At 34.7% G+C, this 15,885-nt stretch overlaps 1 protein-coding gene across 12 annotated transcripts in view; it reads left to right on the top strand.

Annotated features, from left to right (window-relative positions):
• Nucleotides 1–15,885, top strand: part of DMD (dystrophin) — a gene marked incomplete at its 3' end in the record, with an annotated part of 1,131,161 nt that overhangs the window by 353,133 nt on the left and 762,143 nt on the right. For all 12 annotated transcript variants that reach the window (XM_079310888.1, XM_079310881.1, XM_079310887.1 and 9 more), the window contains exons 3-6: nucleotides 4,416–4,508; nucleotides 5,363–5,440; nucleotides 8,277–8,369; nucleotides 15,466–15,638. In XM_079310888.1, coding sequence (XP_079167014.1) covers nucleotides 4,416–4,508; nucleotides 5,363–5,440; nucleotides 8,277–8,369; nucleotides 15,466–15,638 — 437 coding nt within the window. The remainder of the gene's footprint in view (nucleotides 1–4,415; nucleotides 4,509–5,362; nucleotides 5,441–8,276; nucleotides 8,370–15,465; nucleotides 15,639–15,885) is intronic.

The following is a 15,885-nucleotide window of genomic DNA, read 5'->3' as shown; positions in this document are numbered from 1 at the left end:
GCCCTCAAATCCACACAGTCCAGTAATCCTGGTTATCCCTCTCCTCCACCTGACTGGGGCAGGGCCCTCTGATCTGGATCACAAGATTCCCCACTTCTTTCTCTTAGAAGTGGACTAGGACCTCTTTCCATAGAGTCAGTAATATAATCAGCCCTCCCATTCTGCCTGGGAAGCTGTCCACTGGAAGTTGAAGCAAAACCTTTCCTTGAAGAACCCCCATTCGTGATTGTTTTTGCTGCCATCCCCACAGCTGTGGCTCTAGGGTCATGGTATGCCTTCAATCCCACTTCCTCATGTCCTCTCCATGGCCCCACATGAAACTCAACATTTGCTCTTAATCACCATCTCTTCCTTTCTTTTCCCCTCTTTTCCCAGCTCTCCCCTTCTATTTCCTTTCCTTTTGCTCCACTTTCCTTTAATGCAGAATTTGCCTCTGTTAATTTATTAGAAAATATAATCTCTAACAGTTTTATGCTAATCAATTTTTTTTTGAGCTTTAACTCATTGGAGAGCCAATGCTCATGAACAGATGTCTTTGTGCCTTCTCTGGCAAGTTATTTTTTAATTATTTCATTATAGTCTCTGTATGTCTTTAATAATTACCAACTTGCATGTAGCTCTAAATAGAGAGCTTTTCACAGAATACCAGCTTTTCATGTAATACCTCCCACAATATTAGCTTCCTCCATAATCTATCTGATGAATAAGTTGATTAAATAATTTAGTTGTTTGATAAAATTTGTTTGTAAAATTTACATAGAGACAATGAGGTCTATTGTAAAGTCCTTGGAAAGAACACAGGAATGACAATGAATAGACAACAGTGAGATAAGTAGGAAGAAGCTTGATGTTTTGACATACCAAATGCATTCACTCCAAAAAAATTGCAACTGCAATTATCTATTTCCATGTCTATTTGTTTGGAACATGTCAGAAATGTAATTTTAGTCTTCTTGATACTGAAAGCATCCTAGAATATGCACATGCAGTTGAGTTATTACATGGAGTACTCTAAGTATGCTTCACTCCTTTACAACACCTGGGAGAAGACTTTACTGGAAATTCCACATTTTCCTCACATATTACTTGTGCAGTACCACATAGTTCTAAGACTATGGTTTATGCAGTTGACCATGGTCTAGTGTAGGGTAGTTTTGGGATTTTTTTTCCATACCAGTGTAATTTGTGAATTTATTTCTTCAGTCATTATTTAAGTTGGAAGGTGAATTAAATCCACAATAAAACAGGAATCTTATCTTCCTGTATGTATCATGTTTTTTTAGTAATTTTCTTTTAAAACAGATGCCTTGGATTTCCTTCAGGTCCCCTTGTATTGTGTAAAGATCAGCAGTTGCAGTCAACATCTCTATCAGTTAACCAAGAAAGTTTGTGTTTTAACCTTTATTTCACTGAAAGACAGTAAATTAAAATTGCATATAAAACTGTCATACACTTAAATCCCTAGTCTTTCTAGTCATTCAGATTTTAACAAAGTCTTATCTTAGATTTAAATTTTATTCTACTCCCAGAAAGGAATTTCTGCTTCTGATGAAAATTCATTTTAATGAAAGAATGTGCTACACATTCAGTATCTTCATTTCTTCCTGTGTCCCGTTCTCACTCTTGTTTCCCCCCATCTCTCCCATCACTGTGATTTTGAAGAAAGACAATTGAATGAGAACCAACAATTCAGACTGAAGCTATTCTGGGCATTTTTTTTAAACTTAGGTTTTGGATAAGTTTGTAATATAGGGTGAGTAATAAATCAACATGCATAACAAATGGTAGAGGAGAGTCTACTGAACATTTTCATTCCTCTTAGGTAAAGGGCAATGGTTTTAGGTCACAACCTAAAAAAGTTTTGTAAGCATCTTATTTTCAGCAAGACTGTATAGCAAATGACTAGGCATTTGCTTGGCAAGAAAGCCATGCTTGGTTTTTCACTATTTTCAAAAGGATGAGTTAACATACACTTTCCAATGACACAATAAATTTACCTGATGCAACTTTGAGCCCTTTGTATCTCAGGACTTACTGCAACTCCAATCCAATGAAGACATTCAGTCTGAGGAAGAAGACATAATTACCCCATTACCAGAAAAACAGCAGTCTTCCTCCAGTTTAGAATGAAGTGTATGGTGCCTTAGTGTATTTTTAGTTGTGATTAATGGAAGGTATACTTCCAAGACCCTAAACAATTGATGAAACTTCTGGTCTAAGGTTTACTTGTAATACATTTGTAATTAATATGTCCTGTTGGGGATGCTACTGTGCTGTGTCTTTACTTTCTTTCTAAAAGCTTTACCAAAAAAAAACCCCAAAACAACATATTATTTTTGAAGCAGAATTTTTGACTACCTAGATTGATTTCAACATAAACATTATGAATAGCTTAAATGGTGCAAAAAGGAGGAAAGATAGAGACACAGGCAGTTATGAAGGCTAGTTCTATTTTTCCTGTATGATACAAACCAATATAATTATATTCCATTGTCAAAATATCATTGTGCTCGTATTCCCAGAGAGATCCAGTAGCATTATGGGTGCAACTATTTCATAGTGTTATAGAGGGGCCTATTGATCACTCCAACTTTCTAGAGAATGTGAAAAAGCTCCTTTATAGTGCATAGATCTTCTGTTTCCCTGCTGCAAAAATGACTTTTGTTCAGCAAGATTAGGGAAAAAAATAAGGTCTCTGATTTAGTTCCATGTTTAATTTTAAATTTGTTCTACAATTGCAGGAATTCTATACATGACTTGACTTGCATAATGGCACATGATTTTTCATCCCATAATGTAAAACTTTTTTAGAAAACCATTTCACAGACTGAATGTGAGGCAGGAAATAGAGTTGCTGGGTATTAATACTTAAACAGATAATTCAAGGTGTTGAGTAGTGCAAGTAAATTATACGTGTATCTATTCAGTACTGGTTTTCAGATATTTAATAAAGTGGCAGCATATGTGTTATGTAAAAATTAGCTTAGTTGGAAAATGTTGGGCACAGTGTGAAAACTGTCTAGAAAACATGGATTCCCACTGCTCTAGAAAATTTGTGATGTTGTGGATTTGTTTGTTCCATGAAACAGAAACAAAGCCTTATCAAAAAATGAAGGGATTGAAAGGAGCTTTTGCTTCAGGAGTGCAGTCAGAGAGAAAGGTCATGGCAGAATAGCTAATAGCACTGAAGTCAGTGCTGTACCCACAAATATGTATTGATGAGAAACATTAATTTAGCTCTGGAAACTGTCCTTAATTCTGTCTTCTGTTTAGGTAACCTTCCAAAGAAATTGGCATTTCCTAACAAAATATCTTTCATAAAATTCCCAGCTAGCTCTAATAAGGATTGCAGTGATTACCAGAGCAGCATTGCTGACAAGAAAGCAAATGTTTTTCTCTATAATATGGATTCCCAATTTTACATTGTCCTGTGGTAAAAATGGAAGATGAACAATGTAGGTCAGCATGGCATCAATTCTAGAAAATTAAAATACAGACACTTCCTCTCAAATCAGTCAAAGCATCCATCAAACTTCACAAATTAGAAAAGATGTGGATATCTGAAACTATTTTGCATGGCACAAAATATTAACTTATTTTTATTGTGGTTCTCAATAGGTATCATAAATACAAAAATATCTAAAAATGCATAGGTGCATGTAAAACTTGCTTAGAGACTAGACAATAAAAATTATGACTATATTTTCAATATTTCATGCTTCAATCAAAACATCAGATGGGAAACTTGGTTTGAATTTTAGAAAGAGTGACTTTTTTAACACTGTCATATGGGAGAAAATCACAAGTATTTCCTTTTATCTTTCACTGATGTGAAGTACAAAATGTGAGTAATTTGCCAGCCACTTAGAGAAGTGAGGCCACAATCCAGTACAATTCCATGCCCTATTAACATAGATCTGTTTCTATGATCCTGACTAGAGTAAGTCTGACTCATCTCTCTCTGTGTACTTCCAGGTTTTTTTCCTGACACAAGGAGCACCTACTAGGCACTAAATTTTATACCACTTCCTGTGTGTTTGGGGTTTTTTTCTTGTTTCTTCCGGTTTTTTTTTTGTTTGTTTGTTTGTTTGTTTGTTTGTTTTTTACTTGTGATTTGCACCCTAATTGCAAAGTGTTCTTTGTTTTCTAGATATATTAGCATTCAGTTCTGGCTTATTTGTTTGAACTAATGGCATACTTGAAATAAAGCATCATTGTCTCTTAAACAAGAGAACTCCATTTAAGACAGAATGGGAAACGTGAAAGAATCCTGTGCACTTAAATTTTTTTCCTCTTTTGTTTTGTGTCTCACATTCCATATATATTCTAACACTGGCTTTTTACAGCTTTCTGATCTGTTTTTAATAACTGTTTTTTTGGCATTTGAATTAACCAGAGTGATTGTTTCATTTCAGTGTGGAAGACGTCACATTGAAGACCTTTTTAATGATTTTCGAGATGGACGAAGACTTCTGGAGCTCCTGGAATGCCTTACAGGCCAAAAACTTGTATGTGTTTTGTGACACATTTACTGTATATTGAAGTCTTAAAGCTGTGATAATCGTAGTAGATGATGTTCACTAATCTCTGCCATTAATGAGGACCTGTGGAAACTATTTTTAGGAATCTTGAATAGATTTCAGTTTCATTTGAAAGTGAGGAAACATGACTAAAAGCTGTATTAGAGAGTAATACTGCGAGACATGTACATGAAATGAAAATATTCTACTTTATTGTATGCACAGAGAAACAAGACTGAGTCAGGGTTCATTTAGATATCTGGATTTTAGATGGAATAGAATTTAGTGTGTAGAATTAGAATGGTTTTATAATTTTATAATATGGTCCATCTTGTCTGATTGTACTTGTCTGAAAAGAGAGAACTGCTTGCTCTTATTAACATGGAATTTCTAAAGTAACACAGTCACACCCTTTTTTTAATATCTTCTCTTGTGTTCCTCATTGGACTTTATAAGTACAGCATCTCCTCATAAGAAATCTGGGAGAATGAGTATCAAAATCCAGAGATGTTATACTTTTAAATATTAAACAAACTGATGCTTATTTAGTTTCCATAGCAGAAGACAATCATGATGAAAAAAAAAAAAAAAAAAACAAAAAACAACAACAACCTGGAATTACCTAATTTTATATTCATTTCAACTATTCCTTCACTAAAATTACCAGTTTGTTTCACAATTGACTTTATTTCATGTTGGAAAGCTTCATAAGCCCAGTGTTTTTTAGTATTCTGTTCTCATAAAGTTGTGAAATTGAAAACTACAGGTGTAGTATAAGATTTGACTTACATATAGTGCACTCTACATTCTGGACAGTCAAGTTTGATTTACTTTCTTTGTAGGCAAAAGAAAAGGGCTCCACAAGAGTTCATGCTCTGAATAATGTCAACAAAGCAATCCACGTTTTGCAGAGAAATAATGTAAGTATTGTGCCAGGTAGGACCAGAACAGCCTGTAGACAGCACACAAAATGCTTTTTAGGTGTTGAATCAAACATCTTGGTCTATAGTATAAAAGAGCTGGAGTCAAAGCAGCATTATTAGATAATTTGTCATTCAGCATCAGGGTCAAATGTGTTTCAAGGAGTTTAAAATTCTCTTCCAGTAAATTTTTGCTAATATATCTGTAATGGGTGCTGTCCAAAGACAGCTCAACCTGCATGATTTTATTCTAATGAATGGTGTTTAAAAGAAATCTTTAAAAGTTAAATACAAGAAGTTGTCCATAGCTGGTTATAAGATGCTGCCAACCAAAATAGTTTTTCGCAATCTCTGACAATTATGAAATCTGTAAACTCAATTTTTTTTTTGTTAACTTTCAAAGGCATCTGTCTCTCATGATTTAAAACACTAATCATATCAATATCACTTTCAATTCTACTTTGTAAAGATTGATTTTTCAAGCCAGTATCCTGTGAATCATTCTTGCTAAATGTTCTCATATTATCTTCCTTATGCAGGCATTCTAATGGACTCATAATTTTAGCTGACGTTTCCTCTGGCCAACTAATTTTATCATATCTCTCCTCAAGAATAAATTAAAAAAAAACAGACTATAACACTTGCTTAAACTTAACAGTAAGAGGTGACAAAACAAAGATAATGTATTCTGTGCTGTATATTATATTGGATTTCTTGATAGCTGTAGGGAGTCACTAATACTTGAGTTCAAATGCTGAATAAAGTTATTGATTTTATAAATCTAAGGTAATCTACCTAAAGATTTGTACATAAATGAAAGTGACCTTAACAGATTGGCATAAAGACCTCCAGCTTGATTGTTCTTTTTATTTAATGGAATTTGATGTAAATAAATAAAAGAGAAAGCTTCAAATTGTTCAAAATCTGCAGCATTTGACACTTTTGGGGAAAAAAATGGTCAATATATTTTTTCACACTAGACAAGAAGGTTTTGATTGCATAACTGGTTACAAATAATCAGAGAAAAAATCTTTTTGAAGTATTCAGTGCCTATCAGCTGAATTCACTGGTGTGCTTTTTACTCATTTTCCAGAACACAGTAATAGTCACTTTCAAATCTGGGAAGGGAACAGAGAGTATTCCTATTCCAAAAAAAACCCCATTGTTTTAGAAAGTGAAGTGGTCATCCAGTGGTCATCATATCCATCTAATGAAAACCTTTAAAATTATAAAAAAATTGGTATATTATATATGAAGATACACTGTATCTTGTCAATATGAAGTTGAAAGACCTGCCTGTGAAATTATTTCCCTAAGCTTCAAGAATTTGACAAATTATTTCTCTGGGACTTCAGGAATGCAAAATCAGTAGTTCTAAAGTGAATTAAGGCTTGTGAGTAATCTAAGTTTTTCTGCTGACACGTTCCATCTTTGCTCTGAAGTTCTGTAGTCATCTGGGTGATAACACTGAAAAATGTTGCTGCTTCCAGTCAATCCATTTCAGTCATTCGATTTCATAGAAAAGTGATTGGGTTGAGGGGGGAGCATGGGGAATGTGAGGAGTGAGGGGTTTCTCCAGTGTAGGCTTAGACCTCCCTGTGGCAAACTGGGCAGTGTTCCTCTGCTTCAGTAAAACAGATGTATTTAGGCTTCCACTTCTAAAAATATGGAATATGCAGGCACTGCCCTAATAAACGTGGTAGAGTGTCATTTGCTGCAAGGGATTCCAATTTAAATTTAGCATGCAAAGTTTAAGTTCCATTTGGGAAATGTTCCAAGGCATTGATGATTAGAATAAATAGCCAGTCTCATGTGCTTTTAGTACAAAATGTCAAATTCTTGAAGAAAAGAAGAAAAGAGCTCTTTGAGAGTTTTAGAGTTCTTGATGAAATATCTAATTTGTAGTTCGTTAAAAAAAAAAAAGCAGCTTGTTTCAAGGGTGAAAATCTTAAGTCAATTTGCAGATGTAACTTCAAATAACTTCAGAAGTGCACTAGAGACTGTAGAATATAGTTTGTGAAGGAATGGGGTACTTTGCCATAAAAAGCATCAGTTCTGGCCATGAAAAACTGAAAAACAGCAAGGATACCAATTTTAGAGTCTCAATTCTATCCAAATGTGCAGGACAGCTTATAATCTTCCATTTATAACTCTGAATTTGCTTTCCTTATTCAGATAGCATAAAAAGTGGGGAGGGTGAAGGATCATTTCCCATGTAGAGGAAGGAAAATTCCATGGTGGTAAATAATGATGCATTATGAAATTTTAAATGCATGATAAAATTATGGAAAACAACATTACTGGATGATGTGTTGTGGAAAAGACTTGCTTAGATCACAATCACTGCTTTATCTGTATGCCGGAACACATATTTCTTTATATATTATAGAATTTAATTAGGGAAAATTAAGTTCTCTTTTAATCTAATATATAATGTCTTGGGTTTGTAAGTTCTTAAAGTGCCTAGATGTGTTTGTGTTAACATTCAGAAAATTATATTATGTAAGCTAAGGATAAAGCAGAGTAGAGTAGTGTTTATTTTTCTGTTCATGTGATTTGTAATTGTAAAAGCATAATATAAAATATATTTGAGTTATTATAACTATTACTTTTCATTTTATGTTTCACAATATGCTGTAACTAGAATAATAGGAGATCCAGATCACTGCTCTTTTTTTCCAGAACACTAATTGTGCCATTTATAAAATGTGAATTGTATGTTTATGGAACAACAGAAGCCAAGTGGGAGATTTTCCTTAGCCTATCTCATCATCTCCTTCCAACCTCTTATGCTTGTTATTAACCTTTTACAATTTTTTGTTTTGTTTCTATATAGGTTGATTTGGTAAATATAGGGAGCTCAGATATTGTGGATGGAAATCATAAGCTGACTCTTGGTTTGATCTGGAATATAATCCTCCACTGGCAGGTGAGTGGCACTGCTCATGACTTCCTATGAAATACCTTTATTCCACTGAGCTTTTCCCCATTATCATCCAGCCACAACCTGCACAGTAAACATAAGCATTGCAAGGTGCTAAATCAGGAAGTATTATGATAGTCTGCTTACATATTATCAAGGATACTGACAATATTAAGAAGACCAAATAGTTTTTACAGGATTAGAAGAAACTTTTTTGACTGTAATATCACAGCCAGATATTGCAAGACTACATATATGTTACCCTAACAAAAATGGATAGACAAAGCCAGTGTGGATTTCTTTTTAGTATCTTAGAAAGAGTGACTTCTCTATTTTAATGAAATAATCACATCACTTGCTTTTTACTTCTGACCCATCCTGCAAAGATTTATTTTTAGAACACTAAAAAGTTTCTAGACTGCCTATTTATTGAAGCAATTGTGCCTCAATTAGCTTTCTTTCTCTTTAGAGAGAAAGGAGGTTTTGTGATATGGTTCTCATAAAAACCAGCATGGTAGATGAGGATGCTTAGCTAAAAAAATTCTGAGATGGCAGTAAAATCAAAATTCAAAAAGTTCTAGCATCTCAATGCTCTGAATCCATGTGTTTGTAGGAATCTGGCCTAAGAGTCTGTCCATTAGAGTTGGTTATGTTCCCCAAGCAATTATCCACAAGTTTTTCATAGAATAACCAGAAAAGTTGTGGGAAACAAGGCTTAAAGATTTTAAAACTGAAATACTCGTGTCAAAAATCAGATGTGTATCATTCATCTAAGTAGGGAACATTTTTATTCTAATTTTACAGGATGACAACAGCAGAGAAAAGCTGCAGATAGTTAACTCATTTCTTTTGTCTCCTGTTTCAATATTCCTAGTTTAATTGCATAAAATTGTACTAAATTACTTAGTAAAAACAGATGGAATATGATACCTAGCTATGCAACTTCTGCCAATAATCCTTGAATCACTCTATTTTAATTTATATAAATTATAGACTGAGGTGACTAATCATGTTCAAATTAATATTTTGTTTTCTTCATATTTTGTCCTGAAGCAAAGTGTTGAAGGTGTGCTTTAGTAATAGCTGTGTATTTACTAATTTCTTTTCAATCATTCCCACCATTCCTCCTAACATGTACTTGCACAGACACAGAAGACACAGGTAGCCTGATGAGCTTTCTGCCATATCAAAACCAAAAAACCTTTTGTTTACAATGTAAAAGTGTTTAATTTCAAGCTTCATCTTGAGCCTAGTGATAACTGTGATGGCAGCTGTGATGGTACTCATGACTTAGCTTGAACTACTCGTGGATGAAAGTTCCAGGGATCATATTTACAAAGCAGTGATTAAAAGTGACTCTTTGTCAGCATAGTCATAATGATTCAGTCCAAGTTTAGTCTATCCCTGGAGTTCTGTGATGCCTTAAAGATCTAGAAATAACTCACTTTTGAGGCAGTATTAGTATAGGAGGTAATTGAAAATCTGGTCTTTAACTGGAGGCCTCAGCAGCAAGTATGGAAAAATGTCCACCCCACATAGGACAAATACAGTTTTATAAGTTTAACAGGTGAGCATACTTGACAAGCATTCCCTATTAGAAGCACAGGTAATGAGGAAATTCCCCCCATTTGTTCCATCCTTTCCAGAACCCTCCCCTTTAGATACTAACTATACTTTATGAAGAAATGTCTCAAGATATTGTTTTAACCTTGGTTCCCAGAGGATTTAATCTTGCTCCCCAGATAGAACTGGGGCCTTTAGGAATCTATTCTGTCTTTCTGTGTAACAGAGTGAAAAATTTGCTGCAAATGAATGTAGTTATACAATAATATGCTGCAGAGCTACAAATATATGAGAATATATAAAAGCAAAAAGGTAAAAATCAGTTTGGCATGACTGTGTTTCATTTTGTTCTCGTCATGAAGTACTGAAAGTAACCTGTACCTTTTTATTCAAATTACTGTAAATAAGATTCTATTTTGTCTAGAATTTAATTTTAGGGGTTTTTTATAAGAGTAGATAAAACCTGATTGGCAACAAGAAGGTATTATTAAACAATAGCCCTGTTCCTTTTGCTTAATGATGAGTAATTTTAAAAAAATAATAATAAAATAAAATATATTTTGGATTTTCTCCTTAAAAAACCAAAACACTCAGGAGCCATTCATTTGCTGCTTATTGCTCTGAAAGTATTGGAGGAGTTAAAAATAAACTTCCTTATTTACAGCTCTGTGAACAAAGTCTGTTCTTTTCCAGATTTTCTTTCAAATTTTGAAGTTAATTGCATAATCTAGAATATGTTTGTGATTGTTCTGCCCTGTTCATAGCTATGATCTTACATACTGACAGAATTTATGGTGAAACACAGCTGTAAATTTCTTAAGAAATTCTTCTTCCTGTTGGTTTGCTTATCACAGATTGTCCTTGGCAACAAGCAGCTGGAAACACAATAAGTTCATACAGGGTCAGGGTCACCAAACTCATCTACCACTTGTCTCATCTTGGTAAAATACCAAGACCACTATATTTTTTCTAGTTTGTGGAAGGCCTGAAGACAAATAAATAGGAATACACAGGCCATTTGATTTAGTGCATGCTTGTGTAGTTTGTGTTTGTTGGTGCACACATGCCTCTGAAGATCCTGAGAGGATCTTAGGAACTTAAAGGAAATTCATCTGTCTACATCTAAAACAAAGAACAACAGAAAAAAAATGAGATTATTTTTTGTCTGAACACTTGTGTTTTTGTAGATGAACAAGCAAGAAGCTTTTCCCCTTTCATGTCCTGCAGCCAGGACCATGTAAGGACACAACTGTACTTGCATATGACAGCATGATGGTCACTTACAGCAATGCTAATCTCTTTCTGTAAAAATAGTTTTTAAAAAGGAATAATGCCAGTACCAATCCAAATGGATATCAGCAGTCTCATTGAGGACTGCAGTGGTAGAGGTGGTAGAAGCCCTGCAGCAGACAGGATTTGGCCCATTGTTGCCACTCTCATCTCTGTGCAGTGGAAATTTCATGGCTTTCTGTACCCCTGTGGTGATTGTGTTCTTTCTTATTTAGCCTCTTTTATTCAGAATACTACTAAAAGTTTCCCTGAAATAGAACCATTGTTCTGAGTTGAGCACCTGCTGCCAAAGCTCTTTATAGTATGGAATCCATCAGACTCTATTTTCTTGAAGCTGCTGCTCTCACAGCTCTGTGATCCCAGCCTCACTGCAGCATTAGCATTTAAGTAAAAACAGAGGAAAACGATTAATTTCTGAACTGTTATATTTGATAAACTCTCTTAAGAGTGGAAAAACATTCTATATGGCAGAGTGTAAATCATTATGTTTTTAGGAGTGAATTTATTTTCATGCAAAGCATGAAAGAAAACCCTTAGCAAAAATTATTTGGCCCAAATCTTGACTTCCTCTGGGAAAAATCATAAAATAATAGATCTATACATAAGGAAAATATTTCAGAGGGGAGCATTTCACCAGCCTGTCAGCCTCATTTGGTGACTTAATAAAAGCATCAGGGTTATTGTGCACATCAGTATTTGAATATGAATAACCATTTTACTTAATTTTGATTTTTGATTATGGAAATTAAATGCTTCTGTCAATCCACCTTGAATCGATGAACAAAGGATATACTTTACTTTGATAGGTGTCTTGAATATCTATGAAAATGGCCTTAAAAGTGTTCTATCAAATATACTTGGAAAGAGTTTAGTGGTTCTAGCTATAAAAGTGTAATCTGTGCAGTCAGAATATCTGAAATCTAGCAAGTAAAAAATGCTAAGTAATTCTGTCAGGGAGAAGTAAGGTTCCTATTTTATTAAGAAAAATGAAAAATTCTTGCTTTGAGAACAGTTTTCTTTTTGGATTATCTCTTCCCTCCCTCTTCTCTAGGGTCTGGCATACTGAAGCCAAGTGCCAGTCTTACAAAATATTACATGCCTGAGTGCTGGTTTTAGGTGAAAGAGATTCAGTGTGAACCTGAGATCTTGCTGTGTTCCTTGTCCTCTTACACACTCAGCAGCTCATGGCCAGATTCCAGGACATGGCCCTACAGGGTGAAGATCAAAGGTCCATTGCTGCTGTGGCCAGGGCTGACTGTGCTGCTTTTGGCCACTGTCTCCATGTGGTGACAAGAGTAGCAGTGCTCTCATCCTGTCCACAGCTTTCCTTTTGGCAGCCTGGCATTTCAGAAGCCATCTCAGGGATGTCTTTATTGCCCTTCCCCCTGCCCCTTCTATCAAAATGTAATCTTTTCTTATTGCATAGCATATGTCCATTCCTCAGGAAGAGCAAGCATATCTGTGCTCTGGAAGTCAGCGTTTCCTACACCTGAAAGCTTGGTGTCCTGCCAGGATACACTGCTTTAGAAAGAAATGAGCAGCAGAGGTCAACTCATCAGCTGACAGCATGAGGCAGAGGCACTTTGAAATAGCTGCAGTATTTGAGCCTGGATGCTGAGGGAGTTGGTCTGAAAAGCTCTTCAGGCTGACATGAGCATATCTCTATGTGCCACTTTTCCAGCAGTACATCTTAACTGAGAAGCCTTCAAAAAGCTTCCTTTTCCCCAAAATGCCAGCCAGCACTCTTGTGCTCAGGCTCTGATCTTTCAGGACCAGCCAGTGTGGGCTGTGCCTGCAGAGCCATGGCATGGTGCTGCCAAGGGCACAGCTGGGCTGGGGTGGCAATGCCCCTCGGGACACCAAGGTGACTCCAGCTGTGCAAGTGGACTTAGCCACAAATTCTCACTGAAGAGGAAAGAAAAATTCAGAATTCCAAATGAGATCAGACTCTTTTACTCCGTTATTTTAAATGTCTGACTTTCCCTAATAGGAAACAAAAAATCATAAATTTAACAATCTTCACTGTTGCAAAAAAAAAAAAAAAGAAAAAAAAAAAAGCAGTAAAAAGAGAGCAAAACTTTATCTATTGTAAGCATATTTAACTACACAAGTTGAGTTTGAAACTGTTTTGTATTCATTTACTGAAAAGTAAAAATAAATGTTGGATTTGGATGCATCACCTGAATTCATCTGAATAACTGTCTTCATGATGGCCCATTGTTTTACTAATTTTGTCTAATCATCTCTGTTCATAGACACATCTCGCTTCTATTTGATATCAGCTCAAACAGAAAATCAACTCTGTGTAATGAACCCTTGTATTTCTAAATATGGTGTTCCTGCATTCATTCAGCTATCCTTTAATGATAATGTTTGTTGTATTGTTTAAAAGTTAGAATTTTCTTATAATATTAAGCAAACTCTGCCTTGGAAATATAAGCATATGATGAAAACAAAATTAACAAAGAACAATGAAATCTAAGCTTGGGCAAGTCTCCTTATCTGTAACAGTATTTTCTAGTCTTTCGTATTTTTTAAGTTTGGTGCAATAGATGCTAATTCCAAAAGTTTTCTTCTTTTTTATCATCCAGATTAATGAAAAAAAAAAAGTAGAATTATGTATTTTTATACTAGTCAAGGTGGCTGGGAATATAGAGGCCAAATCTCAGTTTCTTGCTACATTATGGAAATCTACTTTGGCATCTCTCAAAAATGAAGACACTAAAAATATTGTCAAGAAATTCAAAACATCCACTTAGACATATGAAGCAAAAATAAAGAGTATATTTCCTAATTTTATTACACTTTTTTTTCTTTCTTCTGATGTAAAAAATGGAGAAAACTATAAAAGACTTCTTATCAGACAGAATTTATATTAATTTTCATTGGTGAAAATTACAATCTAAGACTAAATTCAGGTATATATCCCATGAAATTTAGAGAGGAAAAAAATTCTCCTTCCATCTTAGAAACTAATAACATGTTTAAGTAATGTTTACACCTAATTGTCAAAAGGAAAATTAAGGGCACTGTTACTCTTTGGGCAATATTCATCTGGGATGCAAATCCAAGATGTTATTTCAGTAATTCATATCTTCACAAAATCAAATGATTGAATTAATTACTGTGAAACTAGCAAGCAACTTACCATACTCAACAATAAAAGGTTATCTCTGTTTTTCCTACAATATCACAATAATTAATTATTGGTGTTGTTGACTGTTCTTTCAGATTACAGCTTCTGCATATCATTTTACAATCTTACAGTTTCAAAGTGGTCCACCCTTTATAATAAAGTAGATTCTGTCTGAATGTTGTTCTTTGACTGAGTGATACTGGTGGCAGAGCAATTCAAAGGAAAAATGACAATGAAATTCAATATTCCCTAACTGAATAAGCAGCAATAAGCAACTTTATAGTTAAATTATATCCTAGGGAATATTTTAAAAGAGCTGCTATTCTAAAAGATATATGGAGAAAGCAATGAGTTAAAAGGTGTTACTTTACAGGAAAATAATTCGTAATAGAAGTTTTATGTGCTCTTTTACTAGTAAAGAAATTGATAGGAAATAAATCTGCATTTTGTCAAACTCCAGGATAATATTTATAAAAGCCTTTAGGCTTTTTATAAAATAATAAGTGTAGTTTGATAGACTCTCTCCAGTGAAAAAGGAATATTAACTTCATTAAAATAATAAAATTGAAACATATGTAATGCTCTTTTAATGCATGCAATGAAATTGACTTTTCATCAAGTGCATATATGCAAATACAGTTTTCACCTTTAAGTCAAAAACATTATCTACTGTGCACTGAGGAAATTTATTTTGCCTCGGTGCTATTTCAACTCCATCAATGAGAGAAAAGGCTATTAATCATTTTATCAACTTTTGCTGTAATGTATCATATTAACTAAGGATGTATTTCCAGATCAAAGAAAACCACAAGGAGAAAAACTTAATTTGAAAGAACTCTGTTACCACAAAGGATGCTAACAAATAAGACTTCTCTGTCCCTGCTTCACCTGTGGCACAGGGAGGAATGCATTCAGGGCATGTCAGTAGCTGCTGTCTTTTAAGCATTCAGAATTGATTGCTGTCATTACACTGTGAAAACAAACATGTTCTTTAATTACTTAGGTGTTTATCTTTAAAGGTTGAAATTTATTTAACTGAAGGTTTTTAATTTCAAAAAGAGAAATAGTCAGTTTTTAATAAGTTCAATCATTGATCAAATTCTTTTATTGCAGGTCAAAGATGTAATGAAAAACATCATGGCTGGGCTGCAGCAGACAAACAGTGAGATGATTCTGCTGAGCTGGGTCCGTCAATCGACTCGCAGCTACCCGCAGGTCAACGTCACCAATTTCACCACGAGCTGGTCTGATGGATTGGCTTTCAACGCACTCCTCCACAGCCACAGGTAGGAAAAGAGCTTTTCTCTGCTTCACTGAGCTTGTGACAGATGGCTGTAGCAGGGCTTGAGGATGGCCTATCTGCTCTGTGGGTGTTTCAGCATTCTTCTAAATGATCAACTGTTTGCTTTGATCTGGGTGCTGCCTTTTGTGTCATACTAAATCCTGTCATGGAGGGAGAGCTTTTCACAGCACAACCAAATATACACAGCTGAGATCCTTTCCTGGAATTTCAGTGTTTATATCAAGAAGATA

Source organism: Erithacus rubecula (assembly GCF_903797595.1).
Source record: "Erithacus rubecula genome assembly, chromosome: 1".
Taxonomy (NCBI): Eukaryota; Metazoa; Chordata; class Aves; order Passeriformes; family Muscicapidae; genus Erithacus; species Erithacus rubecula.
The sequence above is the reverse complement of the archived record's forward strand: the minus strand, read 5'-3'. Positions and strand labels throughout refer to the sequence as shown.